General features: G+C 52.7%; 9 protein-coding genes across 9 annotated transcripts; 4 read left to right on the top strand and 5 right to left on the bottom strand.

Annotated features, from left to right (window-relative positions):
- The first annotated feature begins 50 nt into the window (after positions 1-50).
- BD324DRAFT_43502 (hypothetical protein) lies at positions 51-2066 on the top strand. The gene is made up of 3 exons (XM_022012776.1): positions 51-606; positions 658-804; positions 874-2066. The coding sequence occupies exons 1-3, from the start codon at positions 90-92 to the stop codon at positions 2010-2012; spliced, it is 1803 nt and encodes a 600-aa protein (XP_021874809.1). The 5' UTR covers positions 51-89; the 3' UTR covers positions 2013-2066.
- Positions 2067-2107: 41 nt separating this feature from the next.
- BD324DRAFT_613341 (TAFII55 protein conserved region-domain-containing protein) lies at positions 2108-4545 on the bottom strand (the record flags this gene model as incomplete). Its single annotated transcript, XM_022014487.1, has 6 exons — positions 3951-4545; positions 3542-3889; positions 3261-3480; positions 3184-3220; positions 2948-3145; positions 2108-2905 (listed from the first exon to the last, which is right to left on the bottom strand). Exons 1-6 carry the CDS (start codon positions 4483-4485, stop codon positions 2111-2113), a joined length of 2133 nt encoding a protein of 710 aa, XP_021874808.1. The 5' UTR covers positions 4486-4545.
- A 130-nt stretch (positions 4546-4675) lies between these two features.
- On the bottom strand, positions 4676-6554 carry BD324DRAFT_574543 (cytosine-purine permease; the record flags this gene model as incomplete). The annotated part of the gene is made up of 8 exons (XM_022013067.1): positions 4676-4791; positions 4837-5207; positions 5251-5493; positions 5533-5610; positions 5658-6074; positions 6122-6225; positions 6266-6313; positions 6378-6554. 8 exons carry the CDS (start codon positions 6552-6554, stop codon positions 4676-4678), a joined length of 1554 nt encoding a protein of 517 aa, XP_021874807.1.
- Positions 6555-6641: 87 nt separating this feature from the next.
- On the top strand, positions 6642-7037 carry BD324DRAFT_43104 (hypothetical protein). The gene has a single exon (XM_022012769.1). It carries the CDS (start codon positions 6751-6753, stop codon positions 6991-6993), a length of 243 nt encoding a protein of 80 aa, XP_021874806.1. The 5' UTR covers positions 6642-6750; the 3' UTR covers positions 6994-7037.
- Positions 6943-7933, bottom strand: BD324DRAFT_43204 (hypothetical protein). The gene has a single exon (XM_022012770.1). The coding sequence runs from the start codon at positions 7715-7717 to the stop codon at positions 7082-7084; it is 636 nt and encodes a 211-aa protein (XP_021874805.1). The 5' UTR covers positions 7718-7933; the 3' UTR covers positions 6943-7081.
- BD324DRAFT_574406 (putative diphthamide synthesis protein-domain-containing protein) lies at positions 7864-9483 on the bottom strand (the record flags this gene model as incomplete). The annotated part of the gene is made up of 8 exons (XM_022013058.1): positions 7864-7914; positions 7954-8196; positions 8229-8472; positions 8509-8926; positions 8961-9029; positions 9065-9117; positions 9152-9287; positions 9324-9483. The coding sequence occupies 8 exons, from the start codon at positions 9481-9483 to the stop codon at positions 7864-7866; spliced, it is 1374 nt and encodes a 457-aa protein (XP_021874804.1).
- A 171-nt stretch (positions 9484-9654) lies between these two features.
- On the top strand, positions 9655-10317 carry BD324DRAFT_678512 (cwf18 pre-mRNA splicing factor-domain-containing protein). Its single transcript, XM_022019001.1, has 4 exons — positions 9655-9771; positions 9808-9961; positions 10002-10113; positions 10148-10317. The coding sequence occupies exons 1-4, from the start codon at positions 9674-9676 to the stop codon at positions 10267-10269; spliced, it is 486 nt and encodes a 161-aa protein (XP_021874803.1). The 5' UTR covers positions 9655-9673; the 3' UTR covers positions 10270-10317.
- On the bottom strand, positions 10318-12630 carry BD324DRAFT_613297 (putative methylenetetrahydrofolate reductase). Its single transcript, XM_022014486.1, has 7 exons — positions 12099-12630; positions 11725-12049; positions 11557-11681; positions 11113-11523; positions 10700-11074; positions 10545-10664; positions 10318-10505 (listed from the first exon to the last, which is right to left on the bottom strand). Exons 1-7 carry the CDS (start codon positions 12384-12386, stop codon positions 10341-10343), a joined length of 1809 nt encoding a protein of 602 aa, XP_021874802.1. The 5' UTR covers positions 12387-12630; the 3' UTR covers positions 10318-10340.
- A 148-nt stretch (positions 12631-12778) lies between these two features.
- Positions 12779-14994, top strand: BD324DRAFT_613295 (hypothetical protein). Its single transcript, XM_022014485.1, has 7 exons — positions 12779-12973; positions 13019-13285; positions 13333-13949; positions 13985-14589; positions 14624-14726; positions 14768-14838; positions 14879-14994. The coding sequence occupies exons 1-7, from the start codon at positions 12955-12957 to the stop codon at positions 14895-14897; spliced, it is 1701 nt and encodes a 566-aa protein (XP_021874801.1). The 5' UTR covers positions 12779-12954; the 3' UTR covers positions 14898-14994.
- The last annotated feature ends 9 nt before the right edge of the window (positions 14995-15003 follow it).

Below are 15003 nucleotides of genomic sequence, written 5' to 3'. Positions count from 1 at the left end.
TAATCGATGTTCGGAGATGATCGTGCCAGTCCCAAAAAAAAAAAAAAGTCTGATAAGTTTATGCTCTACCAAACCCATCACACACTAGTATGGACAGAGGAGCTGCTAGGAGTCGGAAGAGAGCACAACAGCTCGTCAAGCCAGTCGATGAGCGTCGGCAGGACTCAAGCTCAGCTGGACCATCTCGAGCCCGAGCCCGAGCTGAATCCAATTCTGAGGCTGGTCCGAGTAGGGCGAGAGGAGGCGGAGGCTCTCACGCTCATGGAGGTGGATCCAAGGGCAAAGATAGAGATGCAAGCTCAGAGAAGTCCAGACATCCGAAGAAGAGCTCGCAGAGAAGGAATATAGATGGACCGGTCGAACAGTCTCGAGATCCTGCGCTTTATCGGCCCAAGGCGATTCGAGATGCGACGGCATTGGTGTACAGTCAAGACCCGTTCGCCTTCCCGCCGCCAGATCTGAGTCATGTCACTCGATTAGACCTGGAGGGAAGCGGAGTGACCGATATAGAATGGCTGAAGGGTAGTAGAGTGACCTGGCTGAGCCTCAAGGGCTGTCAAGTGGAACGAGGATGGGACGCGGTCGGAGCTTTAGGAGGTCTAACAGGTGGGTCCAGTCACGGAATTTTGTCAAAGCTGAAAATGTGCCCTTGAAAAGTGTTGAATGTGTCGGATTGCGGGCTTGAGACGTTGCCTCGAGCGCTGGAGGGATGCTCGAGATTGAAAGCGTTTGTGGGTATGAATAACCCCTGGGAGGTATTGGATGAAGATATTGTGGGACATTGGACAGAGCTCAATTCAATGAGTGAGGACTTTTTCCTTCCTTAAGATCATCCTAGCTAGGTCTTCACATGTTGATGATCGGACGATTCAGTCATATCTCATTCGCTCAACCTCGTCAAGCTCCCCGCGACTCTTGGCCGACTGTATCACCTGGCCAAGCTGACCTTCTCGCATTGTCCCAAATTGACTTGTGGAGGTATACCCGACATGTCGAATCTCCCTGTGCTACGCGATGTGAAAATGAACAATCTACTTATGCTCAATGATCTTTCGGATCACTTGGCTCAATGGGGACGAGGAAGCATGAGTGTGCTCCAGGAGTCGTCCTCCACCTCCTCCTCCTCGACGACGACGATGGCAGTCATTGTCAATGATCGACATGGAGCAGGACTCCAATCGATAGATATCGGGAATTGCGCCTTGACATGGAAGACCATCTCGTCCATCTTCCTCTCGTCGTCGTCGAGATCCACGACTGACGAACCATCATTCCCAAACCTTCGATCATTGACACTTCATGGGAACCCAGCATGTCTGACGGAACCGACGTACCCTGCTCTGCTATCTTCCGCTCTGCCCCGTCTCCAGATCGTGGACAATAAACGGGTCAAAGAAAAGACGGAGAAGAAAGAGAGGGAAACAAAGTTGGAAAAGAAAGAAAGGGAGAGGAAACAAGGCAAGATGAAGCCCAGTGGAAATAATCAAGCGACGTTTGGTCCTATGCGGAAATGGGGTCAGCCGGAGGACACGCCGGAAGTGAAGAATAAGGGCACGGAGATGGATGCGGCGACGACCACAGGGGAGAAGAAGCGCAAGACCGCGGTCAAGCCACAGCATGAGCGAAATGGACGTCCTGGATCACTGGTCGATTCGAACAAGGTCGAGAGTATGGACAAGAAGCGTAAAGCTATACCACCTGATCATCCTGGTCCAGAGGGTGTTACGTCGTCCGAGCCCAAGGCGAAAAAGCCGCGGAGAAAGGACGAGCCGTCCCAGATAGCAGAGATGGAGACCAAATCCACGACAAAATCGAAACCGTCCAAGGTATCAAAGTCCCAAACATCTGTCGTTGGTGTCGTGGATGTTGTCGGACCTGCTCAAAACAAGCACAAGCCGTCATCTTCATCCAAGGCGACGACCACGGCTGGAATTGACCTGAAGTCTCTCTTTGACAAGGATCGTGACGATAATGATGATGATGATAAAGGACTCGGCGTAGGATCATGGTAGATTGGCAGCCACGTTGTACAAATCTTGACACTGTCATGCAAACTGATACAAAGTGTACATTGTGCCCTGCCCTACATCACAAGCCCCCCCCCCCCCCCCTAATCATCATCACTATCATCAGAGCTATCCCCATCGTCGTCCTCTTCAGCTACACCACTGGCCAACCGTCTCATCCCTACGCCTCCTTCTACACCTCCAAATGAGAAACCCAGGTCGGATCCAGGGTTCGCAGGCACCGGTGTGGAAGGATATCCTAGTTGATCCATGCCTTCCAAAGCGACATTCATATCCGCTTGTTCAACGTCGTTCAAACCTTCTCCAGCGGCGGCGGGGGTATGGGTCATGTTGGCAAAAGGATCAGAGTCGCCCAGTGGGGTGGGAGCCAAATCGGCAAGCTCAGCTTGAAGCATTGCTGCCATTTCGCCGTCATCTCCAAGCATCGGGTCATCACCGTCCCCATCCCCATCACCATCGCCATCACCATCATCGTCTCCACCATCCTCTACATCGCTCTCTCCATCCGCATCGTCTCCTTCGCCCTCCCCATCAGCATCTTGAGAATCGGGTGGCCCATCATCCCCCTCCGCTCCGCTCGCTTCCGAATCGCCGAAGAGGTCTTCCTCATCAGCTTCAAGTGGCGATCCAGGCGTCTCGGCCGCAGATGGAATATCTCGACTAGGTTCCAGTACTGCCGGCGTGCCATCCTCTCCCTCTGCCTCTGCATCCACTTCCATGTCTTCCCCAGGTGTCGCAACAGCCTTGGTGGTAGAAGATCTCCGACGTTCTTGCTTCTCTGCAGTGACTTGATCCAACTCATCGACCAGTCCCTGTCGCGTTTCCATTTTTGTCTTGATATCTGCTTGAAGACCCGCGATCGTCTCGTCAAACCGTTTCTTTCAACGTCAGCAGACGGCCTCGTGGGTGTTTTGACCCACCTGCATGATAGGATTGCCACCCGTGAATCCAGCTCGCTTCTTCTCAATGGCTCCCTCAAGTGCCTTGATCTCGCTGGTTAGCTGGCGAATCTTGACCTTTTTCTCCGCCGTCTCGTCATCATCTTCAGACTTTTCATCTTCATCGTCGTCCTCTTCCGAAGCCGATAAACCATCGTCTGATGCATCTGAGCCAGAGCCCTGTGGAGTGAGACACTGGATTTCACACCGCAACCTACCTGCTCCATCTGCTCCATGAGTGCAGCGGCAAACTCCCTTGAACCGTCAGCATTGAGAACCACGCCTCTGAACCCACTTGTCAAGGTCACCCTCTTCACTCGAATCGTCTTCGTCTCGGACGGACTGGCCCGGTGTCTGACTTGGATCACCATCCATCCAGTCTGACGCAGCGACGCTCCCAGGATCCTCATAAACTTCCGATTCACCGTACTCTGATCCGTGCCATTGCGCGTCCGGATCGTAGTCGATATAGTAGGAATCTGGAATATCAGGATTCGGGTGTGCATCTATCAGGTCTGAACTGGGGGGTCAGACGGTGAAATGGAGTGGGTTGGCAGACTTTGCAGCTGAGCTCACCAAAAGATGTGGATTCCGCCTCTTCATCTTTTTTCAACAGGTCTTCGACCTGTTCCTCGGTCACTTCGATAGCTCGCCGACTGAGACGTTTACGAAATCTCCGTTTACGAACATGTCGCAAGGGCGGTGTCAATCCATGAGGCCAAATATAGTCTTCCACAGACAGTGCGGCAGATGTGATGGCGCTTTCGTCTTTAGGCTGTTCAACGATGAGCATCTGAGAGATATCCGCGACCTTGAACAAGTGTCGATTATCATGCGTCTTTTGCGATTCGATAATACACGGCAAGTCGACGAGCTTGGAGGAATAAGTCACACCATTGATCTTGAATGCGGCGCGTCTGGAGTCTGTTGGAGGGTAAGCGCGGGGAGGGGGAAGGATGAGCATTATCCAACCGGTGAGACCCACCTAAGAACTTGAATTCGACACCTTCCAATCCTTTAGCTTTGCCCTTGACCATTTCTCGAAGGCCATTAGGTCCACCAGCCAGTTTCTCCGGTACACGTAAGATGAACTGCTCTTCAAATGCCAATGGATCTTCTGGATTCTCGTCCAGTTCCCTATCGTATTCCCCGAGGAATGACATTTCCCTCTTCTCGCCAGACTTTGAACCCGTCCCTAACTTGAGCTTGAGCTTTTGCACCTTGCTTTTGTGGTGATGCGCCGCTGCTGCACTCCGAGGTACACCTCCCCCTCCACGTCTCAAACGAGTCGCGGTGGGCGGAGACGCCCCGAGGCCAATGGTGATGTTGGAAGGAGCCGGACGAGGAGCTCGCAGGGTGATCCGACTTGGACCAGCGGCGGGAGAGTCAGTTGGTCCATGAGGTTGGACGTGGCCGTGTTGAGCCGCATGTTGGACTGAGCCTGCCAATGGGACAGAATGATGTGCGGGATAAGATCCCGACGGTCCAGCTCCAGATGATCCATCATTTCCCTGCTCCATCGCGTTGTTGTCAGCTTACGCTCACAATCAGGAGGTGAGTGAGACGGCGGAATCTGCAGCTGGAGGACGGTTTGTACTGTAGTAACCTCGGAACCAAATATTTTGCCCAAGAAAAATCGGTTGGTTGTGCATGACACCACACGACACACTACTGAACGAACGGCTTCGACGTGCTTGACTCAGACGCCAACTACCTAATGTACTTTCTCTCAAAGTATCTAAAGATGGGGAATGTGACTGCAGTGAAAGCACCAGCAAGCTCGAATCCGAGATCTCCACCGTATGGGCCACCAACAGCTTTTCCGACTGCAAAAGTCAGCAACTGCTAGACCTACGCCGTGAGCGACTCACTAGGTCCAGTCCACCAGACTTGAGCCATACCGACTGCAGCGCCTGCAGCGCCGAAACACATCGATGCGGCAGCTGCATAGCCGACTGGGAGGAGAGATTTCCGGTTCCAGGTCTCAGCAGCGTTGTAATTTGCGTGATCGCCTTTACGGAAGATGAAATGTTCTTCAAGTACGACAGTGCAGTAGATGGCCAACCAGTAGCCGAGTACGTTCATAAAGTCTTCCAAGGTCGCCGCAAAGTGATTGGCTCCGACAATAGCGAGGGGAATGTAGATCGCAGTAATGACGCACGGCCAGACGAGTCTAGGCACAGCAGCGAGGTAAATCGAGATAACACTGAGACTGAGCCCGTAAGAGTAAACGTTGATGATGCTGGAATGATGTCAGCACAGATCCGAAAACATGTTTCGCTCACTTGTTGGCGACCACAGAGAGCACTAAGATGACCATGAAGAACTTTCCACCGCCACCGATGGCAGGGACGAGGACGGCGTGGAGAAGACCACCAAGCTCATTGGCAGTGTACGCCGCCATCCAGTCAGTGTTGACCATGGCCGCGGCTCCGACGGCGGCTCCAAGCCACTGAACGAGGACAAGAGGGAAAATGAGACCGATGTAGGTCCACATGAAGACTTTCCACTTGTTCGATTCGGCGGGCCTGCAAAAGTGAGCCCAGAGTCAACAGAAGAGGATTCACATGTAGACATTGTAGTCGGAACTCAGACTTGACCAGCCCACAGCGAAACCGAAGATGACTCCTCCGAATGAGAGGACGCTGAAAAGGACGGTCAGCCATAATACAACAAGGGAAAATCCGCTGACCTCGCCGCCTCGGCTCGGCCGACAGGCATTGGGACATTGACAAGGTGCTTGGCAGAGACTCCCAAGAGAACAAGGAAGGAGACCAAACTAGGTATCCAGGCGAATCTCTCGAATCGGTGGACCAACTTGTACCCGAAGAGACCCAAGACCAAGGTGACAAGTGCGATGATGACGACACCTGCGGCGGCCGAGATCTTGTACTCTGCGACGGCTTCGAGCGTTTGAGCTCCCGCAATGGTGTTGATGATAGACCATCCGACACAAGCGATACAGTTGAGTAAAGCAACAAATTTGGCACCGTAGAAACCCCAGGAGAATCGGGACGAAGTCATCTGACGGAGTCCAAGAGCGGGTCCAAACGTCGACATGTAAGCTGGAATGCAGGCTGTAACGAGGTTGAAGAAGAGGATAGTGAGCCTGAGAAGGAATGTCAGCGGATGACACAGAAGAGCGAGACAACGTACATCGAGTCTCCGAGCCCCATGTAGAAGAGGAGGGGTCCAAGAATACCGATACCAAAAGTCGGTAAGACGGTATTCGCTGAGAGCCAGATCATGGTGTTGCCCCACTGAGCCGTCAGATAAATGGCTACCAAGAAGGGGACCTACGAGGTGCTTGTCGGGTCTCGCGGACTCTGGTACACGCTCGATACCTCGCTAGACGGAATGCTATCAGCATACGGCTCACACGACCACCCAAAAACCATCCTGAAACACTCACACTTTCGATGCCCAACTTGCGCTCCAACTTCTTGTTGTAAGCATCAAATCTCGCCCAGGCGCCATCGGAAGGCAGCGCAGAATCGTGTTCACCGGCGTAGACACCGGGATCAGCGACAGCAACACCTGCCAAAGGGTCAAGACCCTTCTCCACATCGGTATGGTCTCCGCCCGACATGGACTCCAATGACTTGTCAGACATGTCGCGCGCAATGGACATGATCCACGGTTTTTGATTCACTCAATGACGGGAGGGAAAACCGGGAAAAGGGACCGTGAAGCGTCTAAATAAGACCTTCGAGGGGGTGGTGAGTGAGGATGAGGAGGGGTGGGAACAAGGTTGTTATCAAGAGAGACCAAGGCCTCAGACGGGCATGTCCTTATCGCTACTTTTTTCTCTTCTTTTTCTTCGGATGCCACTGGGGGGAAAATTTCAAGCGGAGAATATCGGACAATCCCGAAATAGTCACCATGTGGGGCGGTGGGGGGGTACATGGAGGAGCAGCAAGTCACGCCCTGATGTTACAGTGTCAAAGTCTCTCGGAGGTGAGCAGTGCCTTGGAATGCAATGGCCTGTGGTCAAGATCTCACAAGCGCATGCATGCAGACCCGCATAGTCCCTCTCAGTGAGCCGACGCACTGACTGAAGATCACTAGTCGCCTGATGCCAAGACTAGATCCCAGGAACGCCACAATCGACCACCTTCACTGATAAGCAGTACGACTAAACGTCAGCGACGTTCCCGCTGGTAGGCGACACTGGACATTGGCAGCGGTACAGTTGCTACAAGGGTAACCGTGAGAGCAATTACACTGTTCGCCATCTTGTAGGCATTTCTCACATCGTGGCATCCACGTGTTTGATTGACCATATGCTGTGTTTTGGTCGCTATGAGGATGCCACCCCACTTGCCTCCCATCAGGCGTCGTGGTCGCGGGGCCCGGTCCTTGTTGAGTGCCTGGGTTCTGTCGACCATCGTATGCCATACTTGACTGACGTGTGTATGATGATGCTGCTACTGCTGCTGCTGCTGGATGACCTTGGAATGGTGATGTCTGCTGCGAGGCTTGGGGATACGTCTGGGCATGAGTGTTGGTAGCCCCATCGGCGGACCATCCGGATTGTGTGAATTGGGTCTGCTGGTACGGATACCGAGGCTGCGGCGCATGAACATCCCAGGATTGCGGAGCTCCTTGCTGCGAATGGTAATGGGAGTTGTCCTCGCTCTGATTGTTGTTCCCTTGGTTTGACATTGCTGGTTGATACTGAAGAATTGTAGCGGTTTTAAAACTGCAGTGGCAAATATAGCCTGTGTATTTTATGGCCTTTGAAGATCGCATCCAAAGGAGGTGTCGAAGACATTGGTGAAAGGAATGCAGTGCCCAAAGGAACGGGTTCGAAGAACCGGGCGCGCGCTGTCAGGCCATCTGAATCCATTACCAATATGGCCTGTCGATCACTGATTGCTGAACCCCTATCGATTGCATCACGCCATGATCGGCTTGTGACGCGGTGTCCACGGGCCAAGAGAGTTGTCCTGATGATGAGTTGGCGCCCGGCCGTTGCCTCGACTCACCGAGTAGAAGTCCATGGGATAATCTCCATCACTCCAGCTTTTGATTCTCCCCAGAGCCACGCTGGCCTCGTATGGACTCAATAGGGGGCGATCGAAAGCATACCCCCAGTCGATAGATAATCGAGGGCAGGATGTTTGAACAAAGGCGGTGAGGTCAGGGAAGAGCGCGAGTTTGACGGGAGATAACTCTGATAGAAGGAGGAGAAGGGGGGGATCATGTGAGGGAAGCGACGAGGTGATAGTCTGCCGTCAGAACCATGTGATCTCCTGCTCACCTTCAAGACACTGAGACTGCCCTGTCGACCCAGCGTTCCTAGAACGACCGCCCAGCTGCCTGGACCGCTACTCTCGAGACCTCGCTTGGCGGCCCGCACTGCGTCACTCCGAACGGTGCGCATCTCTTGATGCTCGTATGTCTCCCTGGTGAATTTCTTGGAGTATGGATCATACCGGAACGCAGGGATCGCCGGATTCGCGATCATGATGGACTCAAGGTGAAATCGGCCGTCCCCGACGTATCTGCAATCAGCATAACCAAGGAGAATGTCAACTCACATCAAAGCGTCGACATCCTTCAATTTTGGCGCTGTGCATCCAAGCACTTCACCCGGACTGAGAGGTTTGGATTGAGGGATAGTGATGTCGTACTTGCCTCGCCAAACGTTTCCTTCTCTCTTGATGAGGGCATTCTCGCCAGTCTCATCGAGAGAGGGCAGCTCAGATTCGAGATCGGTCCGCAGAGTCTGTACAGAAGCTACGAATTGAATCGTAGAGACGAGTGCAAGTCGAGTGGGCGAATCATCATCCATCGCGATGGGCATCTTGGCGGCGTCGACAGACTCTAGAACCATGCGGTGAAAGGCAGAGCGAGAGGACGGAAAGTTTTTCCTGACCGATAGTGAAAGGTGCGCAGTGTCGATGCCAATCTCAACGAATACATAGAGAGTCTTGAGGGTTGTTTGAGAGACGGGGACTGGAATCAACTTCCGGACAAGTGTACCACTCACTGAGACATGAATGTCCGTAGTGCACGATCATCTCCGCGCCCATCTCTTTGGCGGTGAAATCATCGATGCCTGCTAGTCAGACGACTCCCAGGCTCGGAACCTACAGCATGCACCATAAGTGACGTCGGCGAGCAAGAGTGGTAGTGCACCGGTAAACCTGATGTCAGTGAGGATAGTAAGACTCCACTCACTCCTCAATTATATCCGCTATGGCACAACCGTAGACCATGAGTCCTTCTGGCATTTGTAGAGCGACAGTCTTGATACCATCGCGGCGGATGTGGTGGACAGTTTTATGAATCTCAAAATTATAGTTACTGGGAAGGTCTGTCCGATAAGCAACGCATCTAAGGAGCTACTTACGAGAAATCGCCTCGTCCAGCACCGGGTCATTCAGGATGTCGTCGGGGATCTGATTGGCTATCCGACGAGGAGCTCGCGAAGATGCCTTGGACGTGCCAACGAAGCGTTTCCGAGGTTTCCCCGGGGCCAGAGGCTTCTCTATCCCTTCAGAGTGCTCCATGAGAGGCTTGCTAGATGGTTCAATTCGGTCCATCGTGATGACTACTGTTCCGTGATCACCACCATTGCGGTTCAGCAACCAAAAAATCCTTGGCTTGTGGCCAGTTTCCCACGGTGGATGAGGGGTGGTATTGACTTTTCGAACCAGCTGTCTGTATCTTCGATTCCATTGCTTCCAATAAACGAACGCTATGGAAACCAATCTTGCAGTGACCCAGGCTGAGAGGAAGGAGAGGCTTATAGCTTTACGGAAAAGGAAACTAGAGTCAGAGCAAGGCAATGGCGGACCGTGAGTTTGGCTGTTGGTGGGCCCAGCTGATGCCAGATCTCACTTTGCATTCAAGCAGAGGAATTTTGATCCAGAGACACGGCAGAGTCGGAAGAGGGATGGACCAGGGGATGATACTGTCGAGAAGGCCGTCGAGGGTTTAGCAGAGCAGATCATTAAAGAGGATGAAGAGAAGAGAAAGGAGGAGCTTGTGAGTGCTACGAATGGGAGAGACCATGCTAAAGGTTTAGGATCTTTTCAACATACAACCTCGGAGAGCTAATTGGGACCTGAAGCGCGACATGACGAATAGAATGAGCAAGCTGGAGCGACGGACGAACGAGGCCATAGCAACTATCTTCAGTGAGTCGTGACGACTTGCCACACTGATGATCAGGACAACGACTGCAGAGCATGAAGAAAGATAATCCAGGAGCCGAAGTGGACATTGTGGCGAGTATGAATGCAGCGGAGCACGAGAGGGACGCGGAGAACGCGGCGTCAAGTGACGATGAGTAGAATGTATAGTAATGACGGGAAGAAGCTTGGATTGAGGGACCATCGTCGGCGACCCCGTGTACAACAATGCATCATTCTGTCTCCAGAAACCTCCACAATGCTGCCGCATCCTTGTAGTCGTGATGTATCAGGGAGACCAGCCACCATTCAGACGCAATGGTGTCAAGCAGATTTCGGGCCTCAGAACCCCGAGGGTAGAGCATGGACCAATCAGTCCAGATGTCAAATGCTTCTTCCTTGACGATCAGCCAGGTACACCGGGGCGGGGAGCTCACCTTCCAGGCCATGAATGACGTCGCCTCGATGATTGTCGACTGAACAATCTCTTGCCCTGGAAATACGCCCCATGTGACTGCGTTGACAGCTCCAGGCTCGGTATTGGTACGAAACTCGCCCTGAAATAAGCGCGGCTGAAGGCAAGATGGCTCACCTTTTTGTTCGCCGCGTACATGGTGATACGCTTGGACACGCTCGCCTCGAGTCGCTGGACCTCGCTGAGTGGGACGAAAAACTCGACAAAACTCTTCTGAAACACGTAGCCACCTCGCGGCCCCCAGCCATGAATTGGGTCTTCGCTGGCGGCGGCGTCGACAGAGGGTTGCGAGCCGACAGTGTAGTACCGTTTGGCGTTGAGCTTGAGGAGGTGAGGGATGATAGAGGATGATTCGGCAGACAGAGGGAGGTCAGAGAATGGTGTGGTAGGGGGAGAAGGGAGGGATGGGTCGTTGTTGATGTATGCGGTGAAGAGGTTTCCGATATCATTGTGGCATGTCGGCGTGCCCCAAGCTTCCAGTGCACGAGCAGACTACGACTGGTCAGGCCATAGTGGACGAGGTAACTCACAGTCGTCTTGATCCCACTTCCCCACCCATCAATCTCACCGTATGCAGGACTGCGGACATCCGTGAATCTGCCGTTTGGGTATTCGTCCCAACTATCCTCAAGATTCGGCGGATTCAACGGCTTGGTCTGTGGCGAACGATGCAGTCCAATTTGAGCAAGATGACTCGCTTCGGAAGGTGAGATGGAAAGGTTGGAAAGCTGACCGGTGGCCTCTTCGATGACTCGATTGTGATGTTCAGGGGAAGGTGCAGCTGGCGCGGCCCACCCAAGGTTCTCAACGATTGTCCGGACCGATTTTTCGAGATTGAGTGTGCAGAAATGCACGCCCTGGACCAGTCCCGAGGCCATCAAGCGAGAGACCATCTGAGTTGCCAGTCTTGCACCATATTGCTTGACAGCTGCATCGTCGGTCTGCCATCAGCGAAAGTTGCTACCTCCACACACCTTGATAGGATAGAGATGAGAGAGGATGGAGTTCGGTACGGGGCAGCCAGTCAGGTTTACAAGTCGACGGAAAGATGAAAAGTTTTGAATGGGCATAATTCCAGGTATGATAGGTTGCGTTATTCCTGCACATACATGAGCGGTCAGCCTCAAAGAACCCTGGCTCACCCGCATCGCGACAGCGTCGAACCCAAGATTCGAACCCATGAACGTCATAGAATAGCTGGGTGACGATAAAGTCTGCACCGGCATCGCATTTGAGTTTGAACCATTTCAGATCATCCTCCATGGATTGAGAGTCTTGATGAGGTGTTGGATATCCCGCGACGCCGATACAAAAATAATCGCCGTGTTCTGCTCGGATATACCTCACGAGGTCATCGGCGTGCTGGAAGAAATCTGGCTCAGAGGGTGGTGTAAGAGCGTATTCCTCAGGTCTTGGAGGATCGCCTCGGAGTGCAAGGATGTTATGAATGCCGAGTCCACGGGCGCGCTAGATGCCAAGGTCAGCAATGAGATTTTGTAGCCCGGGTATGGTTCACCGTTAACGCCATGTCGACCTTGTCTCTAGGCATATTCGTGCACGTCAAGTGTAGGATGACTTCCACACCGAGCTCCACAACTTGAGCAGCGAGATCTAACGACCTCTCAGCAGTACTACCGCCCGCTCCCCATGTTATCGAGACAGCCAATGGAGGTGCTGATCCAGATGTGAACCTTCTGATGCGATCGAGCAGATTCACGAGACCAGGCTCGGTACGAGGAGGGAAGAACTCCAACGTATGGAATGGTCCATTCGCAGCTTGTATGAGCTCCGTAAGATGCGGCATAGTGTTGCGCCAGAGGCATCAGTCGTACGCCTTGGATCCAATGATCAATTAGCAGACCAGAAAGAAGACTTTTGAGCTTTTGACTCGGTCGTAAAATCACGTTATCCGGAATGACGCCGAAGATATTTGGACATTAAACTGTTGGTATGTGCTGGAATCAACTGATTGCAAGTGAGGATAGGCAACGTGGGGGGACACTCCGGGTTGTAAGTCCGAGAACAACCCTATCTAGCCTCAGGACATGCCATGCAAGCTATCATCTCGAGAGCAATAACTTCGTACAATATCCCACATACCGTGCACCTGCCCAGACTCGGCAGAAATGCCACATCAGCCACTGTTTTGGCTGAACTTATTTTTTTCTCATTGGGGGATCGTCTCCCTAGCCTCGAGCAACATTCTACAAGACTCGTCAGGAGCACCACTTCGACAGGTGTACAGGTCAGAGGTCGGGCGAGAGTAGGGAGAAAGACGCTCGCAAGGCCTCGGTGCAGGGAAATCCCAGTCGTCAGAAGCCAACAACTCCTCACTCAATTTTTTTCCAATTCCGTCGAAATCTGCCTTCGCCATGTCTGTCCGATATCTCAGTGAGTTGAGCGAGCTTTGCGATCTTGCGATCTGAACTATGACAGGTCACTCCTCTCCTATTGCTAGGGGTATCCTCCGTGGTCAGCTCTCTCTATCAGGAAAGCCCAATGTCGCTCCCCGTCTGATCTCCCTCAAATCCTTCTCGACCTCTGGACTCCGTGCCAATGTTGTACCTCCTGAACCCGTCGTCGTCCCCGTCACTCCCAATGCCCCAAAGCCGAGCTTTGGCCAGCGTTGGCGCAGACGTGTCAGGGCGTTTGCTCGAACTGTTCTGGTTGTCATTCTTGTCGGTGGAGGAGCATTCTACTATGGTCAGTACCTCTGCCTGCAGGTTTGCCTTCGCTGACTTTGCCCTTAGTGACACAACAGGACGTGCATCCCGGTGACCAACTCCCTTCAGATCCCTCCAAACCTACTCTTGTCGTCCTGGGATCTGGCTGGGGTGCCACTTCTTTCCTCAAGAACCTCGATACAGAGGAATTCAACGTCGTCGTGGTCTCTCCTCGAAACTATTTCCTCTTCTCCCCACTGCTTCCCTCAGTCACTGTCGGTACCCTTGAACCCCGAAGCATCATCCAGCCTACCCGCTTTATCACCCGACACAAGAAGCGAAAAGTCTCAGTCTACGAAGCTGAAGCTCGAGAGGTCGACCCGATTAAGAAGACTGTCACATTTAGGGATCAGACTGATATTCGGGGTGAGGCTGGTTCCGTCACCATCCCGTACGACTACCTCGTTTATGCTGTCGGATGCGAGAATCAGACTTTTGGTATCGAGGGCGTGACGAAATATGGCTGTTTCCTCAAAGAGCTCAGTGATGCCGACAAGATCCGAACACGACTCATGGACTGCATTGAGACCGCTGCATTCAAAGATCAGCCCGACGAAGAGGTCGACCGTCTCATGCATATGGTTGTCGTCGGTGGTGGACCTACTGGTGTCGAGTATGCTGGAGAGCTTCACGATTTCCTGATCGTGAGTGGGCTGGGTTATCCTTCGCTGATATCTAGGATGATCTTCGCAAATGGTATCCGGAAGTCGCAGATCGTCTTCGCATTACCCTGATTGAAGCTCTACCCAACGTTCTGCCAGCTTTCTCCAAACAGCTTATCCAATACACTGAGTCTCAATTCAAGGAGAACAGGATCGATGTCTTGACCCGCACCATGGTCAAAGACGTCAAAGAACGCAGTGTCGTCGTGCAGGATGCCAACAAGGAGATCCGAGAAATCCCCTATGGTCTCCTAGTCTGGGCAACCGGTAACACCTCTCGTCAAATCACCAAGAACCTCCTCGCCAAGCTGCCCGAGACCCAGACACAGAAGCGAGGGATCGTCGTCGACGATTACTTGTCCATGCTTGGTGCCGAAGGTGTCTACGCCATTGGTGACTGCACAGCGACTCAGTATGCTCCTACCGCTCAAGTCGCCAGTCAGCAGGGTGCATTCCTCGCCCAAATGTTTGGCAAATTGGGCCAGAAGGCCAAACTTCAGCGTCAACTCGCCGACCTCCGAGCGTCATCATCTGACCCAGTCGAGCTTGAAGCGGTTGTCAAGAAGCTGAACAGGGTCGCTAAACTCACGCCTTTCCACTATTCGCACCAAGGATCCCTAGCGTGAGTAGTTTGTTCATTCTCAGCTGAGACGTAGCTACATTGGATCCGAAAAGGCCATTGCCGACCTGCCATTTTTCAACGGAAATGTTGCCTCCGGAGGTGGTGCTGCCATGTTGTTCTGGAGATCTGCCTATATCGTGAGTCACAAGCGGTTTCCAGCTCGTTGCTGATCCCTCAGTCCACGCTCTATTCGGTTCGAAATCGAACCCTTGTCATGACCGATTGGCTCAAGGTCAAGTTGTTTGGACGGTGAGTCAATGATCCATACGTATCGTGCTGATGTTCCCAGTGATGTGTCTCGAGAGTAGGTCAGGTGATGGATCCCATTTCCATTCATAGCTATAGATTTCACGATGCATAGACTACCCATATAGGTTTGTATATCTTGCCTGCATTAATAAGAAGAAGCATAAT

The sequence above is a fragment of the Kockovaella imperatae genome (genome assembly GCF_002102565.1).
Source record: "Kockovaella imperatae strain NRRL Y-17943 chromosome Unknown BD324scaffold_1, whole genome shotgun sequence".
Classification (NCBI taxonomy): Eukaryota; Fungi; Basidiomycota; class Tremellomycetes; order Tremellales; family Cuniculitremaceae; genus Kockovaella; species Kockovaella imperatae.
Note: the sequence above shows the minus strand (reverse complement) of the source record. Positions and strands in the feature narration are given on the sequence as shown.